The following is a 26,525-nucleotide window of genomic DNA, read 5'->3' on the forward strand; positions in this document are numbered from 1 at the left end:
TTGGAAAGATCCAGCCAAGTGAAAATGATGTCAAAGAAGGGAGCCAGTGGGGAGTACTTGATGGGATGAGCACTGGGTGTTATGCTATATGTTGGCAAATCGAACTCCAATTAAAAAATATACAAAAAAAATAATAAAGTGGGTTTCTTGGAAAAAAAATAATAATTTGAACATATTAAAAAAAAGGGGATCCAGTGGAATAATTACTTGGCCCTCCTTCTATCAGCTTGTTGATCTTTCACTGGTACTGACCACTGGCTAAAACCAACTCAAAACCCTATGGTAAGGGAGCCTCCTGGATATAAGCCTTCAAAGTCAAACTCCAAGAGCCAAGTGGATGTGGAGAGGCATTCATACATTACCCAGCACAAATTCTTATAGCTTTCATTATCATTCTTTTCAATCTAAAGACACATATATTTCCTGAGAAATGCTCATGATTTCATTCTCTTATCAATCAGATGGTGAAAAAAAATTAAGCATCTAGGCAATGTTTTAGGCACTGGAATATGACTATAACCAAAAAAGACGAGGGCCCCATCCTAAGTGAGCACATAGTCTGGTGGAGAAAGAGAAACATGCCAGAGCTCCAGAGATCCCCTTTATAGAGAGAAAACCATAGACTTTAGAATCAAACAAAAGCTTTTGGCAATTAACATACTTACACTGAGTCCCTGCTTCATATGTTAAAAAGAAATTGTGACACCTCTTTCTTAGAGTTACTGTGTAATTTAAAGGCTGTGTATGCATAGCACTTAATATAGATATTGGCATAGAATATCTAATTATGACACTAGAAATGGCAAGAGATACCTCTACATTATAAAGGTCTCCCCAATAGGTTTATATTTTCTCCCATATCTTCTTCTTAGGTAGCTCCTGCCCGTGTCCTCCCCACTTCAGTTATCTGCTTGCAAAGAATTGTGTATTAGTTTCTTCAGAGAAGCAGAACTAATAGGAGATATATACAAAGAAATTTATTATATAAATTGGCTCCCATGATTATGGAAGCTGAGAAGTCCCACAATCTGCTGTCTGCCAACTAGAGGCCCAAGGAAGCTGATATGGTAGTTCCAGTCCAGTCAGTAGAACCAAGGGAGCCAATAGTAGAAGTACCCATCTGAATCCAAAGGTCTGAGAACCAGGAGCATCAATGTTGGAAGACAGAAGATGGATATCCTTCCTAGCTTAAACAGAGAATTTTCCTTCTACTACCTTTTTGTTCTATTCAGGTCCTCATTAGATGGCATGATGCCCACCCACACTGATGGGGATTATCTTTACTCTATCTACCAATTCAAATGCTAATCTCTTCTGGAAACAGCTTCACAGACATACCCAGAAATAATGTGTGTGTGTGTGTGTGTGTGTGTGTGTGTGTGTGTGTGTGTTTCAACTATCTGGGCATCCCTTAGCCCAATTTGACATGTAAAATTAGCCACAGATTGCAGAGCACTGAACGAAAACACAGCTGGCATTTGTAAAAGACCGTAACTGCAGCACTGTCTTCCCTTCAAAGCACAATTTCTTTCTCATTTTACCAAACATGGGAACTGGTGGTTGGCAGTGAGTGTAGCTTCATGCGTCCAGAGAGCCCAGGAAGTGGAGAATTCCTGTTGCAGCAGTTTGGGTTATTTCAGGCCACTGCATAATCTGTCCAGGGAGGGCCTGCACTGTGGGCATGTGGAGCATGGCCATGATGGCAGCTAGCTCTTTCTCTGTTCGCTGGACACAGCCTTGACCCCCTTCCTGTACTCTTCTACTATTACATCACTTATTAAATGAATTGCATGCAGAATGATAGCCTTAACGCATTCTGAGTAATAAACAAATGATCTATATTTTTCATTAATGTTGTATGACCTTGTCTATGAGACTTTATGTTAGATGCTAAAAGAAAAATTGAGGTGAATAATCATTACAACTATGAAAAAGAAAAACACTTCAAATTGTGAGGGAAAAGAAGAAACAATTATAGCAATTATGCATAAAGAAGTTTTATTAATGACCCAAACACCAAAGTTGGTTTTTTAACACATTGGAGAACAAGCAGATGCTTTATTATAATAATTATAAAATAGAAATTCTTCTACATTGATATTTCCATTAACATTTTCATTAATATTTGGAAAAGATATTTCCAAAGCTGCTTTACATACATATCTTCTTTAAAATACTTTCTCAGGTATTAAGGCCACGTGTAAGATGCCGGGTCTGTCATCCTCTTGGTCTTTAGTCTTCCAGTTATACACAGGGGGGTTGTCTCCACTAAATTTAACCTTAATACAATTTGATTCTTGCAGATATCTTTTGCAAGCCAAAATATGCAAGCCTAAAAAAATTTTTTTTTCAATGCTAGCCTTCTAAAAACAAAAAAAAGTTCAGAGCTCCTCCTGTGTTAAGTGAGTTCTGTATTTTTACTTCCTCTAGGCCTCCATGAAACAGATTTTAAGTATAGCAAATGTTTACATTTGTTATGAGCTGATGGCTAACAAGGCTCAGACTACGTTTGCTGAATATGTAGGAGGCCAGTGCACCTAAAGAAAACATTGCTTCAATTATTTGGCAATATTCTCTCTTCATTTGTTAATTCACCATGCATTCATTCAACACTAACTTTCTTCACTTACATGTGCAAAGTATTAAGTTAGACACAGTGAAAGGGAGGCTTATATGGCATGGTATCTGCTTTTTAAAAAATATATGTGCATATTTAAACATTTTGTTTATCAGTGCAGGGCCCAATGCTCAATTGATCCCACAACCATGAGATCATGACCTGATTCAAAATCAAGAATCAAATACTTAGCCGACAGAGCCCCTCAGGCGCCCCAGGCAGGGTACCTGATTTTCAGAAGCTTGTGTTTCTGCTACGGTAACTGTATGTGACCAAACTTTCAATTAGGTGATTGTTCAAGAACTATTACAGAGATACTACTGTTCCTAATTTTTTTAAAAAGGGTTGTGTATATGGTAATGTCACTTGCAATATGCAATCAACTTGAGAGACTGAGAAAATGAGACTCAAAATTGTCAAGTTTGTTAAGTATCCCTGTATATCATCAGCACACCTGTCTTTCCTTGCAACTTTTCTCTAAAATGGTTTGCACTATATATGCAGAAATGAATTATCAGGAAACTATATACAATCATGAATAATTTTTTCTTGTACATATTGTGTAGTGTGAACTTACCATGTGTTATTACATTATATTGTAAAATATTTTCTTTTTCTCTGAGGCTATGGACATACAAATGACATATTTCTTATTTCCTCCATATCTAATATTCAATATATTTTGCACAAATAACACTGTATAACCTTTCCCTTGTCGGGAATGTGTGAAAACAGTTTGCTTTGTTCTCTTATACTATAGTGTGAAGCGTTTAACGGCAATTCCATTTTTACAGAAAACATGGATGTAATTTAGCAAGTGTATTTTCCTCCTATTGATCTCACAGGAAATCTATCCTTACTGTATCCATACTGACATTTGTAAAAGACAAAGTTCTCCTTGCTCCTTCCCTGCTTGGTGTTGGTCAACAATATTTAATTACTATAAGGATAGAAAGCAAATTTTTCACCATGGCCACAAGGCCCAACAGGGTCTGGTCTCTTCCTCCCTCTCCAATGTCAAGTTCCCCTCTCTGCCCTTTCCCAGAATCCAGCTACTCCAACCTTCTTTCACTCTTTATGCTCCCTGATTCTGGAGCTGGACTGCCTGGATTTCAATCCTCACTTGGACCCTTACTAGCTCTGTGATTAGACAAGTTATGTGATACATCTATGCCTCAGTTTGCTCATATGTAAAATGGATGCAATGATGGTACTCACTTGACAGTTTTGTTATTATGGAGATCGAATGTTACATATAAAAGTGTCTACTTGTTTCTGGTACACAGAAAGAACTATGAGAAGATTTCTATTATGTGTTATTCTTGCCTAAGTGACTTAAGACATGCTTTTGTCTCTGTTTCAGTGCTGCCTTTTGATCCTTTTCCTTAGCTAAAGAATATTTATTCTTTATATATCAGTCTAAATGTTCTGTCTATAAAACATTTCCTTCCTCTCACATTAGATCAGAACTCTCTGTTATACACTCCCCTAGCACCCCGTATGTCCTTGGTAGCACTTACCACAATAATGATAATTAATTGTTCTTTCCTTTCATTCTTTTGCTTGAGTCTATCTTTGCTGCTCCCTGAGGGTAGAAACCCAGTCCATCCTGCTTACCACTTTGTAACCTTTCTATTCTCTCACCCCTAACATATGAATGACTCTCAATAGCTTAATTGACTGATTAATCTCACTCGTTTTCCCTTTCTCTTCCTGACCTTTCAGGGTTGTAGTAGCAAGGAATGATCTAGCTAGCAGGGAGGCATTAGGGGCACCCAGAATACGTCTGTGCTCAGAAATGTGCTCTGCTCTGCATCATAATGAAAGGAAAAATGAAACCATTTGGAAATATGGAGAACAACAAACTAGGGGAAAATTGGGTCAGAAAGGATGTCAACAGCACATTTCTCATAAAAGAATGGATAATTATCCTCATGGTATTCCTGAAATGGGGACAAGGCATGGCGATCATAAATGGCAGAAAGTACAAATGGAAACTTCTACCCAGACCTCTATCTAACCATAACTCTGCCTCTGGACCAAAGCAAAAACAATAGTCTGTCAAAATATGCACAAACCTCTTTCCCACATCTCTTGTAAGAACTCTGGGGCATTAATCTTTCATCAAGAACATTTACAATGAATGTATTTCCTCATGCTCATTTCCTGAATGGTCTCTTCATTTGTGTTTTACCTTGCTTACTTTCTTCAAGACCAAAATCAATTCTGGTCAACTCCACCAAATATCCATTAGGCTATATGCACACTCTCTCTTCATAAAATGAATGAATTTGTCTATCTGTGAATATCTTTCTGTTATTTTCATATATATATATATATATCTTTCTTATTACCAATGTTCAACAGTTAAACCCAGAATGACCATTTATTTCCAGAATGACCATTTATTTCCTTCTGGTACTTCAACCTTTCTGCACTACCCAGAATTAACCAGAAGATGTCAGTGTTATAACTCAAACCAATTTTGATCTCTCTCCTAAATCACGTAAAAACAAGATAGAAGGGCAAAGACCTTTAAAATCCCCTAAAACTCCAAACAGTGGCATACAATTCAATATGTTAAGATTTCTTTGTATTTACATACATCCTGTTTCGGGTTTACAGAAATGTAACCCATGGGCAGATAACTATTCACAGATCTTTTCTAATAACTGAAGTCAAATCAGTGTTGTGACTAAACAATCAGAACTGTGGAGTTGGGAGGGCCTTAGAGTTCCTTTGCTTTACCCTCTACCGTCTCTCCATGAGTTTCTTTTATCCAAGAATGGGAAGTGATTTCTTAGTACAAATTCATCCCCTTATTCATACATTTAGTTATTCATCAGTTTTTTATTGAGCATGTTCTATGTGCTTGGCAATGGGATAATTGCTAAGGGATCCAAAAGTTAGAAAGTTGAAATAGACACAATCTTTGACGACAGTTATGGATTGAATTAGGCCCACTCCCCAAAGAAAAACCAGATACAGTGAAATCCCAGTATCTCAAATGTGAACTTATTTAGAAATAGAATCATTGCAGGTATAACTAGTTTAGATGTATCAGTACTAGGGTAGGGTGGGCCCTTAATGCAATATGACTGGTGTCCTTATGGGAAGAGGAAAGAAATGCACAGGGAAGAGATGATCATGTGATGACAGAAAAAGGGACTGAAGTGGTACATCTCCAAGCCGAGGAATTCTGAGGATTTCTGGCAAACACCAGAAGCTAGAGGTGACAAAGAAAGAATATCTTCTATAGGTTTCATAGGGAGCATGGCCCTGTTGACACCATGATTTTAGACTTCCAGCCTCCGGAACTGTGAGATAGTAAATTTCTGTTGTTTTAAGCCACTCAAGTTGTGGTACTCTATTAGAACAGCCCAGGAAATTAATACATCCACAAGAAGATTACACAATACAAACAGGTAAGTCTACTACAATGTAACAAATGCTATTATAATTGAAGTACGGGATGTGATGGGAAAAAAGGAGAAATGCCCATCAGAGGAGATCAGAGGATTTCTAGAGGAAGTGACCCCCATTTTAAAAACAAAAACAAAAAAAAGATGCTAAAGTAAATTGTTGTTACACACTAGAACCATTTTATAAATGGAGAATAGCATGCAATTCTCTCCCCTACCTACAGTCCTTCTTTGCCCAGCTCCCACTTTGGTCAGCAATCAAAATATTATTAGATGTGGCTTTCAACTCATATGTTCTGGATTTTATTTTAGTTTTATTCTCTTATATCACTAAAAACAAACAAACGAACAACCCACAACCAAAAAAATTACTTTGTACCTCTAGTGATTAGAGCAACCAATTTGTACTAGAACCCTTATAATTTTACTGAGACTTCATCTTAACCCTACCCCCTCTTCCTGCTGAACCCTTCCCTTTGCCCTTACCTCTGCCCCATCTGTACTCTAGTAACATAATATAGGAGAATAAAACTGAAATAAAATGTATTTTATTATTAGTTTGCAGCAAATACAAAGTACAGTTTTTTTGTTTGTGTGTTTAAGATTGTCCACAAACTTGGTTTTTATCAACTACTGATTTATCAAGATTATATGTGAAAGAAAATACATATGCATAATCTTTCTGTTTCTATCTCTGTCTTCTCCTCTTTCATCCACCTCCCCACTCACCCCTCTCTCTCAAATAAAAAAAATCTTACTTTCTTTGTTAGGTTCCCAAGAAATCCATAGTAAGGATTCAAAAAGTCCTTTCCACAGCATGTGTATATAATTTATAGATCATTAAATGCTTTCTCACAAATTTAGTTTAGAGGGAGGTTTAGATTGTTTATCTTTTTGTTAAAAGCAGTATTATTTGGTCCCAGCCTATGATGATGATATGATTTTAGTAATAAATAGCCTTGAGATTCTTCTTACTAGATATTTTTCATTAATTTATTCAACCATTCATTCAATTCCTCATGAAACCAAAGCTTGTTGGGTGCCTGTGTTCATGACTAGGACTAGGATATGTAACAGAAATATAATTTTTTTCTTAAAAGATTTATTGATTTATTTTAGGGAGAGAGAGAGAGCACAAATAAGGCAGAGTTGAGGGAGAGAGGGAGAATCTTCAAGCAAACTTACCACTAAAGTTGGAGCCCAATGTGGGGCTTGATCTCACAGCCCTGAGATCATGACCTGAGCCAAAATCAGGACTTGGACACCTAACTTACTGAACCACCCAGGTGCCTAGAGATACAAACATTAAGAAGATAAGATTACTTGTTCTAAAAGATATCATAGCTTAGAAGGGAAAGAAAAATAAATGGAGTCAACAAAAGAAAAGTATATAAGATGGTACAGAAGAGAAAAGAACGGAGGGTTTGCTTCTGCCTCTAAGGATCAAGGAGCATTCGTGAAGCTTTTCTATTAAATCCAGATCCTGGAATGCCAGGGTGGCTCAGTGGTTGAGCATCTGCCTTCGGCTCAGGCCATGATACCAGGGTCCTGGGATTGAGTCCCACATTGGGCTCCCCACAGGGAGTCTGCTTCTCCCCCTGCCTATGTCTCTGCCTCTCTCTGTGTGGGTCTCATGAATAAATAAATAAAATCTTTTAAAAAATTTAAAAAGTAAAAAAATCCAGATCCTACACATATAATGAATTCATTGTGAGGTTCAACAGGTGATCATGAATTACCTGCACTAAAGAGTTAGAAGAACAAAGCTCCACTCATGTGTATAATTAGCAAAATAACAAATATGAAAAGTAGGCTTAGGTTGTAGAAAAGACCCCAGAGATTAAAAAAAAAAAAAAAAAAGTTAGATTTACTTGTCTAAATGGTACAGAAAGAAATCAGGTCAATAAGGAGACAGAAAAGCAAGAATCGGTAAAGGAATATGCTTGTATATCCTAGATACAGAATAGAATAGTTGTAGATGATAGCATATGCTACAAGTAAGAGTTAATCGGACTCTGAACTAACTTTCTGAAAGCCAATCCTTACACATATTTAGCTGGAGTGACCCAGGATGCAGTCTGACCTGGAAAAATGCTCAAGACCACCATTCTGGGGCCTGGTGCAGTTGCTGAACATGAGGTAACATCAGGAACATAATGAATGCCAGTGACCCATACACAGAATACTGAACTGCAACAAGTTCCTCATCCATCACTTTCCATGTCCCCATGCAGTACAGCTTCTGACAGGTACATTCATGAATTCATTACTGTAGAACTGGAACCAGATCACTTACCCAGATGTTTTGGAGAGTCATGATGGAAAGTACTTAGACATCCTGCAGTGTATTAATTAGGTTTTTTTTTTTTTTTTTTTGGTGAGTGAGGAAGAGTTAGCAAAAGAAACACTCCAGAACTAGCCAAAGTTACTCCACAAAGACAGAGAAATCTAACAGAATGCGAAAGCAGAGATGCTGTCAAGCCTCATGAAAAGACTAGAACCACTAGATCCCGTCTTTTCTTTTCTTTTTAAAAGATTTTTATTTATTCATGACAGAGAGAGAGAGAGAATGAGAGGCAGAGGGAGAAGCAGGCTCCATGCAGGGAGCCTGACGTGGGACTCGATCCCAGGTCTCCAGGATCACACCCTGAGCTGAAGATGGCACTAAACCACTGGGCCACCAAGGCTGCCCATATCCTGTCTTTTCTTTGCAGCTTTCCCCCAGTCTTCTCACGCTTTATTCTCAGTCCAGAATAACTTTTTCTTCCTCCACCTCCACTTGATATGTCTTGTTTTCAATAGATTTGCCAGATTAAAGCTGTAATCTCTCAAGCACCTTTAAAAAATTCCTAAGGCCAGATTAATTTGTAATAGCTAAATTCAGATAGTCAAACCTGGTACTATGTGGATTGAGATGTACAGTTTTGGAAAAAGGAAATTGGATACAGAAATGTCATGATTCCTTCATTTTCCCTAAAATTTCCATATTCTCTTAAATACTTAGAATAAATGTGAAAAAAAAAAGGAATTCCAACACTGAGAACTCTATTTTTCATCAAAAAGCAAAGTTTTGTTTGTTCAACCACATAAGTGAAATGATTCAGAAAGCAACCACAGTTGAACAAATTTAGTGTCAATTTTATTATTTGGGAACAGATCAAACTTGAAATTGAATTTTAAGGATATATATTTACAACCAAAATCCATGTGAGAATATGTGCTTTAAACAAGCTGACACTGACTCCTATGATATTGCATATTGCTGCACATTTCTACAAACATTGGCACCTATAATGCATTCATTCTTCTGCTGCTTTTTTTTCACTAATGACTCGGTGATTAAGAAAGGAAAAAAGAAAACCAAAATCGGTGAACTAGACGATTTAGGAAAAAGTTTAACTTGACAAGGGAAGAGTTTGTCTAGAAATGAACACTTTAATGGCATGTCAAATCTCTCTCTTACCATGAAAGTTTATGTCCTTTCCAGTAGAGATCCCAAATTATGAGAGACTACATGAAAACATAGAACAATGTAAGATTTATTCATTTCAGTTTTTACTTTAAATAAAAGGGAAAATATGTATTGCTGGGCTGTCTGTACACCATCAGATGCAGGAACATTCCCAGAGATGCTATGTGATCCTAGCAGAGAAAAGTCTGTTTAATTCCTCTTTGGTTTCCTATCTTGGACATAGAAAATTTTTCACTCTGTACTGGAAAGGAATTGGGCACCGTCTCTGCTGAAATTGATTCACAGGTAGTCAAGAAACTGGGTGGCTTGATAACAAAGGGCTCTTTTCCTCTCTTTTTCCTTTTTTCTTTATTATTTTCATGAAAGGGCTTTATTTTGTGTTCCTCTTTGGCAGAAATCTCTGACTCACAGATCAGCTGTTCTTTCTAACAGTTAGTTTCCACACCACAGCATGACTTAGGATATTAAAGATATTACACACAGGTTCTCAATGTGTATGAATCATACCAACTAAATGTTGAGTCCTGGAAAGAATGTACATGGTAGAGGGAAACTACAGAAGGTTGTGAGAAGGCAGGAAAATGCAAAAATGAAATGAAATCTAATTGGATATCTAAGATGAGTAATGACATTTCCGTTACAATTTTAGGACTAATTTTCTAACTAATCTCCAGGGTAACTCAAGCCTAAACTGAAGGAAGCTTTTCTGAGTCAGAGTCCTGTGCAGTTAATCTGAAGGCTTACTGTCTAGGTGCTGGTTCCCTGCACCACAACCCTACTCAAGGCCTCCTTTTTCAAACCCCACAAAGACTCTTGGCTTAGGCATCCAGGAGAAAATATTTAAGACATTTGTATGTTCCAGCATTATGCTATTTGAAATATCACTTTCTGGGGCACCTGACTGGCTCAGTCCAAAGAACATGCAACTAACTCTTGGTCTCAGGGTCATGAGTTTGAGCCCTGCATTAGGGGTAGAGATTAATTAAATGAATAAAATTTTAGAAAAAGAAAGAATTATCATTTTTTGCAGGAAAGCCTTAGGAAGTAATCTGATTTCCCAGATAGCTACTGGATTCATAACATTACCTCTAGTCGCTCCTCTAATGAAGGAATGGTTTAAGTGTTAATAATCTACATCTAGAGCCAAACCCCCAAGATTATATTCTGGCTCAGTCGCTTACTGGCTTGTAGGAAACTGTACTCAGTAATATATGTATACAATAAGGCGTACATAGTACAGTGACAAATTAACACCTCTATAGGAAAGGCTCATTGGAGGCTGTTACATGCTTTCACTACACAAAGTACATGTTGCTATGTAACAGCCTCCAATAAACATTTCCCATCTGAACGTTCTCCAATTTTTGGCTCATAGTCATAGACCATTAGTCTAGCTGGATAATTTCCAGAGCTTTCAAGAAAAATGAACAAAATATCAAGGCAAGATAGGATGTTTTGTAAATAAATAGGCATTGTGCATCCCTCCTCTTAGCTGTTTTATTTCTCTTGATCAATGAGATTGATATTTATTTGCCAGAACATAACCTTAAAATGTTCCTATTTTCTTCTTTGCAGGAAGATTTCACTTAGTGGACTTCTCTGCAGAATTTCACACTTTTGACCATTTTATTGAGTTTTTCTCCCCCTCAATATCCTTGGCTTCTTTAATATCTTCATGTCCTTGTTCTTCTCCTATAATTGAAGTCATTCTGGGACGCCTGGGTGGCTCAGTGGCTGGGTGTCTGCCTTCAGCTCAGGGTGTTATCCTGGAGTTCTAGGATGGAACTGCTTCTCCCTCTGCCTGTGTCTCTGCCTCTCTTTCTGTGTCTCTCCTGAATAAATAAATAAAATCTTTAAAAAAATAATTCAAGTCATTCTAAGTATTCATCATGATTTCGTTACTTCATCTCATTAAAAATATCAGCTTTTGTCAGGATTTACCCTCAGCTATTTTCCATTAAGCATTTTTCTCAGCCTTTCTGAGTTACAAACCTCTTTTAAAAATCTGTCAGAAATCAGGAAGTCGGGGCACCTGGGTGACTCAGTGGTTAAGCATCTGCCTTTGGCTCAGGTCAAGGTCCTGGAGTCCTGGGATTGAGTCCTGCATCAGGCTCCCCTCAGGGAGCCTGCTTCTCCCCCTGCCTATGTCTCTGCCCCTCTCCCTGTGTCTCTCATAAATAAATAAATAAATAAACAAATAAATAAATAAATAAACAAACAAACAAACTTAAGAAAAGAAAAGAAAACCAGGAACTCTTTCAGAGCAGTGGAAGATTGGAGAAGACATATTCCCAAATTATGCACTTAGTTTCCCCCTCCACTTATAAGCCCTGCTGGGAAAACTCACATACTCTTAAGCTTCAATATCCCATCTGTGTTGATTGACCCATATCTGAATTTTTATTCCCAATCTCTTTCCAGTACTCCAGACCTGTATATACTCAACTAGTGAATGGGTGCATTTGGAAATTGCAGAAGTGCCTCAAATTCTACCTGCCTAAACTACATACATCTTCTCATCTAAGTCTAATATTCTTTGCCTTATTGTCTGACACGTTGGATGATACCACCATTCACCCAGCCATCCAAGCTTGAAATGTTGGTCACCCTAGACTTTTCCTTCTCCCTCATTTCCTAGAACTAATTATTCATCAATTTCTGTCATTTTTACTCCCAATAGATCCCAAGGATGCTGTTTTCTCAGTCATTGTTGTGCTTCAGATCCTCATAACTTCTTGCCCATTTTAGTAACAGAGATTCCTTAAATTATTTTAATTGCATAATTAGTAAGCATTTTATCATTGAAAAAGATCCAAATAAAAGTACAAAGGGTAAATTGTCTCTTTCCATATTGCCTTATTCCACCCAATCTCTCTCCTCCCACAGGTATATCCATCATTAAGCATTTGGTTCATACCTCATTAGTTCTTGTTCCTTACAATTGCCTGCATATGCATGTAGAGATGCAAAGATATAGGGTTTGTTATTGTTTTGTTTTACATAAATGGGAACATGCTTTATATAAAAGATTTGGAGAAATTTCCATTTTATAGAGGCTGCTTTTAGGCAAACAAGCATGAACAATGGAATGTAGAAAGGTCCCACAGTGACCACTTGGCTGAGTAGAAACAGGCCCATCAGGCAACCCACCTCAAAATATCATAGGCCCTAACTGACCCATGGGCTTACAATGAGGCACCATTCCCAAAAGAGGGAATATTCGGTTTGTCGCCATACTTCCTCATCTTCCCCCTTTAAAATTCCTCCCACTGCCTGGTTGGGGACAGCCTCTCCAGTGCTGTCCTGCCTGCACTCCCTTGTGGTGTATTCAATAAACTTCTATGTCCTTTGTTCTGCCTCAGGTGAATTCTTTCACCACCCATACTACCAGCCTCCACTCTGATCGTCACCCCCCATCCAATCAAGACACCCCATTTAGACACTACAGATGCATGTGATTTAATAGCTGCTTAGTATTCCATCGTAAATGATGCAGGAAGTATAATTTAACCTCCTGAGAATGTGGCCGTTTTCCATTTTTCACTGTTACAAATCAATAAATTTCTATCATCCTTATGTGGTGCACCTGTTGTGCATGTGGAAGGATACTTTTGAAGGTGTGATTCCTAGCATTGGATATCAGAGGTTCCTGTCTGCTCTCCTATTTCTGTCCCAACCCTCTACCATCCACCTTCATTTATTCACTGTCATTCAATAACAACAACAAAAATCTTAGCATCTATAATTCTTCAGCCACTGTGTTGGACATTGGTAATAGAAGAACCAGCTGATCATGCTTTCAGGGAGTTCAAAATAAAATAGGAGATACAGACAAGCAAATAGACAACTAAAGTGCAGTATGACAGGAACAAGACAGAAATATACACAAGGTGCTCTCTCAGAGAACATCAAGTCAGAAAACATGCTCATTCTGAAAAGTAGGTGAGACCAATACAAAGGTCCCTAGATACCACTTGAAGTTGGAAATGGCTTGATGTAGAAATGATGGGACTTTGCAGCAGAAGGAAAACCTGTGATTTGTTAGTGTTGATGTGTGCCATGCACTGTTCTGGGTACTGGAATTACAGAAGTGAACAAGATAAAAAAAAAAAAAAAGGTTCTCACTTTTATGGTCCTATCCTTGATATCGTGGGGGGGAGGAGATTGACACAGAGATGCACGAGAAAGTGTATGATACAAATTCAAATCATGACATGCATTATGAGAAAGAAAGCAGAGCGATAGGTTTTGAGAAGTGTTGGAGTAAGCTATTAAGAGATAGAGACATCCATAAAGGGTTTGTGCAGGTTATGTTTGCCTTGAGACATGACTGACCAGTCAGAAGGAGACAGCACATCAAAATTCAAGAGAGGTACTTAGCAGAGGGAACAGCAAGTTCAAAGACCTTGAGGAAAGAACGGGCCACAGGAACAGAGGAATGAGAGGAAGGCCACTTACACAGCTGAGGGTATATATCCAGGGAACTGCAAGCATTTATGTGTGACCAGAACCACAGAATGCCAGAGAGGATCCTTTATGATCTGATTTCTGGTTCCCACCTTCTCCCCACATCACTTCTCACCCCTCAGATGATTTTTAAGCTCCAGACACACAGTTGTTTTCAGCTACCTGAAGCAATGACACTTTCTTTCCTTCACTCCTGTTGTTTTCACGGACTCCAATGCACCTTCTTTGCCCAGCTAACTCCAAATTTCCCTTCAGGCTTAGCTCAGAGACCTATAGTCCTTTCTATGGCATAGTCTGTTCATGAATAACCTTGTTTTTTCAAGATTTTATTTATTTATTCATGAGAGACACAGATTGAGAGAGAGAGAGAGACAGAGAGACAGAGACAGAGACACAGGCAGAGGGAGAAGCAGGCTCCTTGCAAGGAGCCTGACATGGGTCTCCAGGATCAGGCCCTGGGCCAAAGGCGGCGCTAAACCTCTGAGCCACCAGAGCTGCCCCTGAATAACCCTCTTAATGAACTGCATTTCCCCTGAAGACAGAGCTTGTGTGATCTGCACTTGTATCCATAGAATTTGGCCTAAAACGTGACACAATGGGGGTTGTGTCTGCTAATTGGAGATGACACCTCGTCTCTCTCCTGTATGGCTTTCCTTCTTCCTCATCTGATTTATAAATTCTATCTCACAACCCCTCCTGTAGAAACCCAAGGAAAAAGTATGTCTCAACACATATGATACTTTAAGAATTCTGCATACTTTTTCTAGATCTGATCTCTTGGAATATGCATCTTCTAAGGAGATTGCAGTCCTTACTTTTTATATATTTTTTCTTCTTCTTGCATTTGCATTTTCAAGAAAGGGAAGGAAAACAATTTTCTTTGTGATGGCATGTATTATGGCTCAGTCTTTGCCTGTTCAAAATACCACTAAGAGGTAGTTATCTTTTCTCTTGCAAATGGGAACTTAAGGCTCAAACAAATAAAAAAGCTGAGTTAGAATTGAACCCAGTCAGTCTGCCTCCCTCAGTAAAACAACAAGAACCTATGTCTAAAATCAAGAAGTCTCTTCATAATACATAAATTCATAATGAACTCATTGAATTAATAATTCATAAAATAATTTCTTAAGTATTAATAAAATAAGAACATTAGGGGCACCTGAGTGGCTCAGTGGTTGAGGGTCTGCCTTTGCTCAGGTTGTGATCCTGGGGTCCTGGGATCAGGTCCCACATCAGGCTCCCCGCAGGGAGCCTGCTTCTCCCACTGCCTATATCTCTGCCTCTCTCTCTGTCTCTCGTGAATAAATAAATAAAGTATCTAAAAATAAATAAGAACTTTAACACAAGTAATAAAAACAATCTTGATGTAAAAACGTCTAAGATAAAATTGTCAGAAAACTATGGATATTTGGGAAAGAATATAGTCAACATTATATAAAGGCAAGCTCCTATTCCTGCCTCAGGTTTTTATTGTGAGTACAAACCAGAGCTAAATGCCAAACCAAACAGCATTTCATTACAAACCAAAAGGATATTTTTCTTTTTCCACTATTCACAATGAAAGGTAAAAATGACTATAAATATCACTCATAATGATGAGTTGCTTAAGGATTCTTTATTACATATAGAAGAAGCAATCGTTGTTATAAATGTCCAGTCAGATTGCATTTCAGAAGTACTTCTTATGCTGAAAAAAATAAAAGTCTTCAAGTTGTCACCAGTCTTTCATCCTAAGTAACACTAAAAAGGTAGCATATTACAATTTGTTCCATTTGGACCTTCCTCTAATTACATATATCAGCTATATAAGAATTTCACCATTACTTATATGTACCATGAAAGTTTCTCTGATGGCAAAATGTATTTCAATTACACGAATCTTTTTGAAGCACCTTATAAATTTGAGTAGCTGTCCTGTATAACTCCAACACAAACTTCAGCAAAACATGGTCTCTTCCCTCAAAAAATTAATGGTCTAATGAAAGATGCCTACAAATGGAACTTAGTACCATTTAAATATTCTATATACAGTTTGCTTATCTATGTAGTATAAGTGAGGGTTCTTTTGTTAAAGCCATTCTCTGAGATCCTAGAGATGCAAAATCAGTGGCTAATGGAATAAGACTAAGTTGTTGTAAGGGCAACATTCCAAGGATATTTGGATGTTTAGTGTCAATTATTAATTACATTGTTTCTTCTCTCAGGCTAAAGGAATGTAGTACATTGTATGATCTCAATCACATAAATACAAACAATCATGCATAGAAAAATCATTGAGGAAATAGCCCAAAGTACGACTAATGTTATTTGTGGGTATTAATAAGGGTTAAAAATATTCTCTGTATGTTCAATTTTATAATCAGTTCATTTAACAAACATGATTTTGATAATAAGGTGAATATCTGGCCTCTAAATTATAGCCTGAAAATTGAGAGGTTGGACTTTAGAGATAAGGAAAGTTTTAATTTTGTCCTTGCAAATTTACCTTCCTAAGCCGCGTGCTCTTTGGATTTGAAATGAAGAAAATATCCAGCATGGGATTTTGTGAGGATTAGATAAAATTATATGTGACATGATCAAAGATATTTAATGAAAATTATTAGCAATTCTCCCATTCTCTGCCATGAAGACAGCATGAGTTGTAAAGAAGATCCTTTGGTTTTGTTGATCAGTGTTAAAAAGAAGATGCAAATAATTTAGAAAACATGTTTTAACATTTTATTTATTAAGTAATACCTACATCCCACAAGGGGCTTGAACTCATGACCAAGAGTCACGCACTTCTCCAACTGAGCCAGCTAGGCACCCTGCAAATAATTTATATTAGACAGTTTGAAAATAAAAACAGACACTAAAGTCAATTAAAATTATATAATTTAAAACATATAGATCGGATGCAAATTGGTTTATTATGTTAACGGGCCTATAAACCAGTTCTATTCAAAACTATTTTCAAAAATTAAATTCTGGGGGTGGGGCAAGATGGCAGAAGAGTAGGGTCCCCAAGTCACCCGCCCCACCAACTAACCTAGATTACTTTCAAATCATCCTCAAAACCTCCGAACTCGGCCTGAGAGCTGCAGGGAGAGCGGCCGGAACACGACAGACGCGGCGGGAAGGGGGCAAAGATGAAGCAGCCTCCAGCGGGGCGGGGCCGCGACGATCCCCGGAGTCTCCCCGCCGGGAGGGCGCTCGCAGGGAGCTCGGGCGGGACCGCAGGAGGCAGCGGAGCCGCTAGCGGGAGGGCGCCCGGGGGAGAGCGGGCCGAGCTCGGGGAAGGGCCTCGGGGAGGAGCCGGGGGGCGGGCGGGGGCTCCGGGCGGAGGGGGCTGCCCAGGGCGCGGGGGACACAGCCCGGGACCCTGCTCCCCCGGGACAGGCGGCGCGGGGAGGGCCCGGGACAGCGGGGACGCTCCTGCCCCGGGCCCCGAGCTGTGCGGGGCAGCGCCCCCCCCCCGCCCCCCCCCCCCGAGCATCCAGGCCCCCGCGGACTGGGAGCTGCGGTGGTTACGGGGGAGCTGACTGCAGGGCTGGGGGGCGGCCGCCGCCAGTGGTGGTGTCCCTCCTGGTGTCACCCTGTGCCTGGGAGGGGCGGCCGCCAGGGAACAGGGGCCTCGGGGTACACAGCTACCCGGAGGGGGGGCATCTCCCCAGGTGCACACACCTGAGAGTCAGCACAGCAGGCCCCTCCCCCGGAAGACCCGCTGGAAGGACGGGGAGGAGCAAGTTCTCAGCGGAGCAGCGCTGGAAAGCTCCAGGGGAAGTCGAGGGATTCACAGTATATAGAACCAGAGGATACCCCTCCTTGTTTTTGTTTTTGTCTTTTGTTTTTTTGTTCTTTGTTTTTTTCCCCTTTTTTCTCTTCCTTTTTCCAGTACAACTTGTTTTTAGCCAATCTGCACTGAGCAAAATAACTAGAAAGAACTCACCAAAAAGAAATAATTAGAAATAGTACTCACTCCCACAGAGTTACAGAATTTAGATTACAATTTGAAGTCAGAAAGCCAATTCAGAAGCACAATTATAAAGCTACTGGTGGCTCTGGAAAAAAGCATAAAGGATTCAGGAGACTTCATGACTGCAGAATTTAGATCTAATCAGCTGAAATTAAAAATCAATTAAATGAAATGCAATCCAAACTGGAGGTCCTAACAATGAGGGTTAATGAGGTAGAAGAAAGAGTGAGTGACATAGAAGACAAGGTGATGGCAAGGAAGGAAGCTAAGGAAAAAAGAGAAAAACAATTAAAATATCATGAGGAAAGGTTAAAGGAAATAAATGACAGCCTCAGAAGGAAAAATCTACCGTTAATTGGGGTTCCAGAGGATGCCAAAAGGGACAGAGGACCAGAAAGCATATTTGAACAAATCATAGCTGAGAAGTTCCCTAATTTGGGGAGGGAAACACATTCAGATGCAGTAGATAGAGAGATCCCCCCCTAAAATCAATAAAAACCATTCAACATCCTGACATTTAATAGTGAAACTTCCAAATTCCAAAGATAAAGAGAAGATCCTTAAAGCAGCAAGAGACGAGAGATCCCTAACCTATATGAGAAGAAGTATCAGATTAACAGCAGACCTCTCCAAGAGACCTGGCAGGCCAGAAAGGGCTGTCAGGATATATTCAGGGTCCTAAGTGAGAAGAACATGCAACCAAGAATACTTTTCCAGCAAGGCTCTCACTCAGAATAGAAGGAGAGATAAAGAGCTTCCAAGATAGGCAGAAACTGAAAGAATATGTGACACCAAACCAGCTCTGCAAGAAATATTAAGGGGGATTCTGTAAAAGAAAGAGGAAGTCCAAGGAAACAATCCACAAAAACAGGGACTGAATAGATATCATGATGACACTAAACTCATATCTTTCAATAGTAACTCTGAACGTGAATGGACTTAATGACCCCATCAAAAGGCGGAGGGTTTCAGACTGGATAAAAAAGCAAGACCCATCTATTTTCTGTCTACAAGAGACTCATTTTAGACGTAAGGACACCTACAGCCTGAAAATAAAAGGTTGGGGAACCATTTACCATTCAAATGGTCCTCAAAAGAAAGCAGGGGTATCCATCCTCATATCAGATAATTAAAGTTTATCCCAAAGACTGTAGTGAGAGATGCAGAGGGACACTATATCATACTTAAAGGATCTATCCAACAAGAGGACCTAACAATCATGAATATTTATGCCCCTAATGTAGGAGCTGCCAAGTATATCAATTAATAACCAAAGTTAAGACATACATAGATAATAATACACTAATACTGGGAGACTTCAAAACGGCGCTTTCTGCAAATGATACATCTTCTAAGCACGACATCTCCAAAGAAACGAGAGCTTTAAATGATACACTGGATCAGATGGATTTCACAGGTATTTACAGAACTTTACATCCAAATGCAACTGAATACACATTCTTCTCAAGTGCACATGGAACTTTCTAAAAGGGCTAGTATCCAAAATCTATAAGGAACGTATTAAACGCAACAGCAAAGAAACAATCCAATCATGAAATGGGCAAAAGACATGAACAGAAATCTCACAGAGGAAGACACAGACATGGGCAACACGCACATGAGAAAATGTTCCGCATCACTGGCCATCAGGGAAATAAAAACCAAAACCACAATGAGATACCACCTCACACCAGTGAGAATGGGGAAAATTAACAAGACAGGAAACCACAAATGTTGGAGAGGATGTGGAGAAGGGGGAACCCTCTTGCACTGTTGGTGGGAATGTGAACTGGTGCAGCCACTCTGGAAAACTGTGTGGAGGTTCCTCAAAGAGTTAAAAATAGACCTGCCCTACGACCCAGCAGTTGCACTGTTGGGGATTTACCCCAAAGATACAGATGCAATGAGATGCTGGGACACCTGCACCCCGATGTTTCTAGCAGCAATGTCCACAATAGCCAAACTGTGGAAGGAGCCTTGGTGTCCATCGAAAGATGATGGATAAAGAAGCTGTGGTCTATGTATACAATGGAATATTCCTCAGCCATTAGAAACAACAAATACCCACCATTTGCTTCACCGCGGATGGACCTGGAGGGTATTATGCTGAGTGAAATAAGTCAATCGGAGAAGGACAAACATTATATGTTCTCATTCATTTGGGGAATATAAAAAATAGTGAAAGGGAATAAAAGGGAAAGGAAAGAAAATGAGTGGGAAATATCAGAGAGGGAGACAACATGAGAGACTCCTAACTCTGAGAAATGAACAAGGGGTAGTAGAAAGGGAGGTGGGCAGGGAGTTGGGGGACAGGGTGACGGGCACTGAGGGGGGCACTTGATGGGTTGAGCACTGGGTGATATACTATACGTTGGCAAGTTGAACTCCAATAAAAAAATTAAATTCTTTCTAAAATAAAATGAAATACCATGTTAAATAAAGAAAAAATTTTAAAACACTTCTTTTTGTAGTGATTATATTACCAAATAAATAGGATATTTGTAGTGTACCTATTTATCCACATTAGTCATTCTTAGTTGTGTCTATTTTTAATACTTTTCTCAAGATTATATTTTCTATATGATATAATTATTTTTATTTTTTAATTGCCTGCAATATTTTTCAAATTTTCATTTAAGCATTAATCTTAATGCTTAATGCAAAATTAAAATTAATCTTGTCTCTTTTCTGTTAATTGACCAAAAATTGTCCCTATTAATAAGATCAGAAAAACATCTGTTGCATGGGGAAAATTATTTTTTTAATGTGCAAGTCATTTAGCTCAAATTTTTATCGGTCTTAGTTTTTTCCCCTTCCTTTAAAGTATCTATCTTTTTTATAATAAATTTATTTTTTATTGGTGTTCAATTTACCAACATACAGAATAATACCCAGTGCTCATCCCGTCAAGTGCCCCCCTCAGTGCCCGTCACCCAGTCACCCCCACCCCCCGCCCTCCTCCCCTTCCACCACCCCTAGTTCGTTTCCCAGAGTTAGGAGTCTTTATGTTCTGTCTCCCTTTCTGATATTTCCCACACATTTCTTCTCCCTTCCCTTATATTCCCTTTCACTATTATTTATATTCCCCAAATGAATGAGAACATATAATGTTTGTCCTTCTCCGACTGACTTACTTCACTCAGCATAATACCCTCCAGTTCCATCCACGTTGAAGCAAATGGTGGGTATTTGTCGTTTCTAATGGCTGAGGAATATTCCATTGTATACATAAACCACATCTTCTTTATCCATTCATCTTTCGATGGACACCGAGGCTCCTTCCACAGTTTGGCTATCGTGGCCATTGCTGCTATAAACATCGGGGTGCAGGTGTCCCGGCGTTTCACTGCATCTGTATCTTTGGGGTAAATCCCCAACAGTGCAATTGCTGGGTCGTAGGGCAGGTCTATTTTTAACTGTTTGAGGAACCTCCACACAGTTTTCCAGAGTGGCTGCACCAGTTCACATTCCCACCAACAGTGTAAGAGGGTTCCCTTTTCTCCGCATCCCCTCCAACATTTGTTGTTTCCTGCCTTGTTAATTTGCCCCATTCTTACCGGTGTGAGGTGGTATCTCATTGTGGTTTTGATTTGTATTTCCCTGATGGCAAGTGATGCAGAGCATTTTCTCATATGCGTGTTGGCCATGTCTATGTCTTCCTCTGTGAGATTTCTCTTCATGTCTTTTGCCCATTTCATGATTGGATTGTTTGTTTCTTTGGTGTTGAGAAGTATCTTTCTTCACCAAAATTCTTACAGGATAAAACTTGTTAAGTAAATTGCCACTATTCATAATTCTTTGAATGTTTCACAAAATTTATATGAGGGAAAGTCATAACCCTTCTCAATTTCATTTTATTTTGATGCAAGATATATATATTAAATTAAAAGTAGGAGCCCCCCCAAAAAAATAAAAAAATAAAAGTAGGATCCCCATTAGAAGATTCTTCCCGCAAACTGAGATACTCAGAAGTGCAATTTTTGAATTTCACAATTAAATCTTGTGCATTGAGGTCTAAAAAACTAACTCATTCAGCTTCTCTCTTGCTTTTACAAGGATATATTGCAATATCTGATTCCTTGCAAACTCTGTTTTCAGTAATTATAATATGCTAAAAGCTTCAGACACTAGACTTTTTGGTACTCCATTTATGAACACATGTTGATTAAATTTTTCAAACTAATTTGGAGTAAAATACAGTAAAAAATTTAGAGAAGTGTTTTAAAAGGTTTAATACCATTTTAGGACACTTAAATTAATATGAAAAGATATTATTTAGATCTTCAAATACATAAAATATGATTGATACTGGGTACAAAGAAAGAATACTATAAACTCTGCTATTGGTAGTTTTATACAGGGCATCAGTTTCAGGACACCTGGGTGGGCTCAGTGGTAAGCATCTGCCTTTGGCTCAGGTCGTGGTCCTGGGGTCTGGGAGTTGAATCCCTCATCAAGTTCCCTGCAAGGATCTTCCTTCTCCTTCTGCCTATGTCTTGGCATCTTTCTCTGTGTCTTTCATGAATAAATAAATAAAATCTTTTTAAAAAAATACATCAGTTTCATTAAACATTTTAGCTTCAGAACTTTAACTGTTTTGTACAAATATATTTTTAAATTTTAAACATAAGTTCTATTTTGATTGATAAAATTTTAGAGCTCATCTGGATGCTGATGAATTAGGGCAGAGGTTGGCAAACTACAGCCCTCTGGTCAAATCTGGAACTCTGCCAGGTTTTGTAAATATAGTTTTACTGGAACATAGCCATGCTTTTTTGTTTATGGATTTTCTATTCCTACTTTTGTACTAAACAGTAGAATTGAGTAGTTGCACCAAAAACCATACAACCTGCAAAGCCGGAAATGTTTTCTATCTGGCACTCTGCAAGACACAAATTTCCCTATCCCTCTAAGAATACACTATGATGAATTCCAAGTATATTTGTGTCATGAGTTTCTTAATCATCAATATTATCTTTATAATGATGCCATGCTCTACCAAAATTTGTATTCATATTTTCCTACAAAACAACTAACTCTACTGGTGAACTTCTTAACTGAATTCACAACAGCAATCACAGTATGACAGATTGAACTTCCAAGAGTTTAACTTTGATTCCATGAAATGGGTGAAAGAAAGTCAACCAGTTATTAGAATTCACTAATTTTCCATTTAAAGCAGTAGATAATTGGCATAAGAAGCAGACCAGAAAATTTCAATAGTTGGGGGGCTTACTGAGGATTATCCTTGGGATCATCTCTTGTGAAAGAGTCTGGAAAGAAGCAAGATTGGCCAAATAGAGAAGTCAACTTGGCCCAGAGACGCCTCTGCCCCCCTCATGAGACTTATTCTGCTTTGGACCAAAATGGCTGGTCTTGAATATTCCTTCCTTGATCAGCCAGTCCTGAAACACATGTGACCTTGGCCAAGCTTCTCTCTGCAGCTGAAGCAATCCCTCCAAGGACTGATAGCTGTAAGCTGTCTGCCAGCAGCCCTCCCCAGTAGCTTCACTAACATGTCCTGCCTCAGAGGGAGACCCAGAGGTGCATCACCAAGTTATGTTCATCCATTTCTTCATATGTGTTCCAGGAGCAGCTCTTCCAGGATTCTGAGAGGTCTCTCTTCTGAGGGAAGACTTAGAAGAGGAAGATTAATGGTGCTGGCTCTGACTCCTACAGCTACAGCTGATCTAAAGGTACCACTGAGACTCATTGCTTTTTTCCCTTTACTACCCATCTAAATTTCCTTTAGCCTCATGAAGCACTGCTAGGAGGCTTGGCCAGCTACACTTTCAGACTGAGGCTGCCTGAGAATTGTCATTTTCCATCAAACTGGGCAAGGGGATACCAAGTGGTGCCCAGTTGGATCATCTAGGTGTCCCTGTTCCTCCATTGTGTTAATAGCAACCCTTCTTTCTGCTGATGATCAGAGTCAAATATTTTTGCCAAGATGATAACTTCTCTTCTTGTTTGATAACTTTTGGATACATGGAGACTGTAATACCCAGGCATCAGTCATAACTTTTTTTCTGTCACCTCATAGAAGTATATTCTCTTAAGGATCCAGGACTTAAAAGCCTAAAGAGCCCAGAGTTGTTGGGACAGAAGGCACAAATTTTTCCAGTTGGTTACTGGGAATGATAATAAGGAGAGCTACTCCTGATTCTATCCCCTAATCCTGGGCCAATCATTTTCTTCTCATTCAACACATAGTTCTATATAAAGTTCTTTAAGATATATACAGTGACATGGAAGATGACGCCCGATCCTCTTACAAGTATCACCTCTCAACTAGCACAAGTTATGCCTCCAAAAGACTATTTTCAGTGCTCTATCAGGCAGCATCTTCTGGATGATGTGATATGTGATATAACCAGTAGGTTCTATGGTCGTGGGCTCCCTCCTCTTTTTCTTTATACTGAATTTCTATTCTTCTTTTTAAGATATTGATTGATTGATTGACTGATTGATTGATTGATTGAAAGAGTCAGGGGAGGGGCAGAGAGAGAATCTCTAGCAGACTCCACACTGAATACAGAGCCCAATGTGGGGCTCACTTTCACAACCCTGAGGTAGGACCTGAGCCAAAATCAAGAATTGGATGCTTAATGGACTGAGCCACCCAGGCGCCTCAGTGAATTTCTATTTGATGAGATCCTTTGCTGGTGGGTCAGACATACCATATACCTTCAGAGAATAGTGTTGGTTGAGGTTCTTTGGACTGAAAAGGCAAAACTCTACCTGGAATCTGTGCCTATTCCTGCTTGAAGGAATCACTGGTCTTTCTATGGTGGAAGGAGCTCAATCTAGTCACCTTGCCATTTAGTGGCCAGTTGGTCTGCTTGAGAGATGATGGCATATCAGGAACCTAATGTCGGTCTCTGCAACTAGCAGGTTAGAAACACAGCAGCAGGAGCTAGATCAACCTTGGTAAAGTGGAACCCAAGTTGTCAGGCTCATTTAGAGCCACCATGACTAATTCATTCATGTAAACAATGACAAAGCCTGACATCAACGGATTTCAGTGAGATCAGTGAGGTGCCTGAGGCACAAAATTTAAGGACATTCACTTTGTGGCTGTGCACCTGCAGAGTCAGCCCTCGTGAGTGAGTGCCTCCTGTATTTTTACATCCTAGGTGCCTCACTTGCCCTGTGCTAGTTCCAGCCCTGCCAAAGTCATTCTGTTTACTTGGTTGTCTAGTGTACCGTCCCTGGTGTTTCCTGTCTGGTCAACATTAATTTGTCATAGACATACCAATTCACTTTATGCCCATTCCCATATGCCCATTTTATTTTCACTATAGCCCTGATACCTAGAATAATACTCCTTATTTACCTGGCTTTTTTTTTTTTTCTTACCTGTTTTTTGTTCAGTAGCTGTCTCCCATCTCTTCTTCAATTAGGGCTCCCTCAACCTCTCAGTCACAGTTACAGATATAGTCCCTACAATCTTATTTAACTTTTAATATCTTTTTTATGATTTGTAGCTGCCCCATGTGTTATTTGTTGCCATTTTCCCAACTGGATTCAGTTTTATGATACTCTTGTATACTCCAAAAGACCTGTCTAGAATAGTGCTAAATATATATAGTGTGAAGATTTCACAAGTTTAGAATTTTTAAAGGATTCCTGTGACTCTTCAGAGCATACTCAATGAAGCTTTTATTTAAAGGCAGACACTACATTCAGTAAGAGAAAGAGAACATCAGTCAGCATTGGGAATCGGAAAGACATCAAGTCATGGGTTTCAGAGTTCTTTTTCATACAGTAATGTGCTTCATCTATACATTAAACTGAAAGATTTATGTGATGAATCTTAATTCAGGAGAACTTAGAGCAGAAATTCCCAGCAAGATCTTCTGTGTCCCTCTGGTCACATAACCAAACCTGGCTGCCAACATCTTGTATTAGTTAGGGTTCTTCAGAGAAACAGAACCAATAAGATACACACACATACACACACACACACAGATTATATATATACATGAGCCAATTCATACATGGTATGGGAGTGTATATATTATATATATACATAATAAATTTCACCACAAATATACATAATACTCATAAATATGTGGAGATTTATTCATATTATATGTTTGTTTATGTATATGAAGAAATGTATTATAAGAATTGGCCCCCATGATTATGGAAGCTGAGAAGCCCCACCATCTGCCATCTGCAAACTCCAGAGAACTGGGAAGCTAGTGCTATAATTCAGTCATAGTCTGAAAATCTAGGGATGGATAGTATAAGTCTCATTCTTGGTTCAGAGACCTGAAAGCCAGGAGCATTGATGTCTCAGAACAGAAGATGGATGTTATAGCCCCAAGCAGATAGAACAAATTTAACCTTCTTCCGTTTTGTTCTACTTAGGGCGTGAAAGAATTGGATTATAAAAGATGATGCCGCTGGCATTGGTGAGGCAAATATTCTTTACCCAGTCTACTGATTCAAATCCTAATCTCTCCAGAAACATCCTCTCAGAAAAACCCAGAAATAATGTTTTATCTGAGTATCAGCTATCCTTTGATCCCGTCAAGTTGATATACATAGGTAAAAGCCATCAGTAAACAAACAGCTGTCCTCTGG

The 26,525-nt window shown here is 39.0% G+C and overlaps 1 protein-coding gene across 6 annotated transcripts in view; it reads left to right on the forward strand.

The window, feature by feature from the left end:
* LOC144283179 (uncharacterized) overlaps positions 1-26,525 on the forward strand; it is a 97,309-nt gene that overhangs the window by 55,116 nt on the left and 15,668 nt on the right. For all 6 annotated transcript variants that reach the window (XR_013351602.1, XR_013351601.1, XR_013351599.1 and 3 more), the window contains one exon: positions 23,524-23,629. Coding sequence is in view for 3 of the 6 variants with exons in the window: in XM_077846982.1 (XP_077703108.1) it covers positions 23,524-23,629 (106 nt within the window). In the remaining 3 variants the exon portion in view is untranslated. The remainder of the gene's footprint in view (positions 1-23,523; positions 23,630-26,525) is intronic.

Source organism: Canis aureus, chromosome 14 (genome assembly GCF_053574225.1).
Source record: "Canis aureus isolate CA01 chromosome 14, VMU_Caureus_v.1.0, whole genome shotgun sequence".
Lineage (NCBI taxonomy): Eukaryota > Metazoa > Chordata > Mammalia > Carnivora > Canidae > Canis > Canis aureus.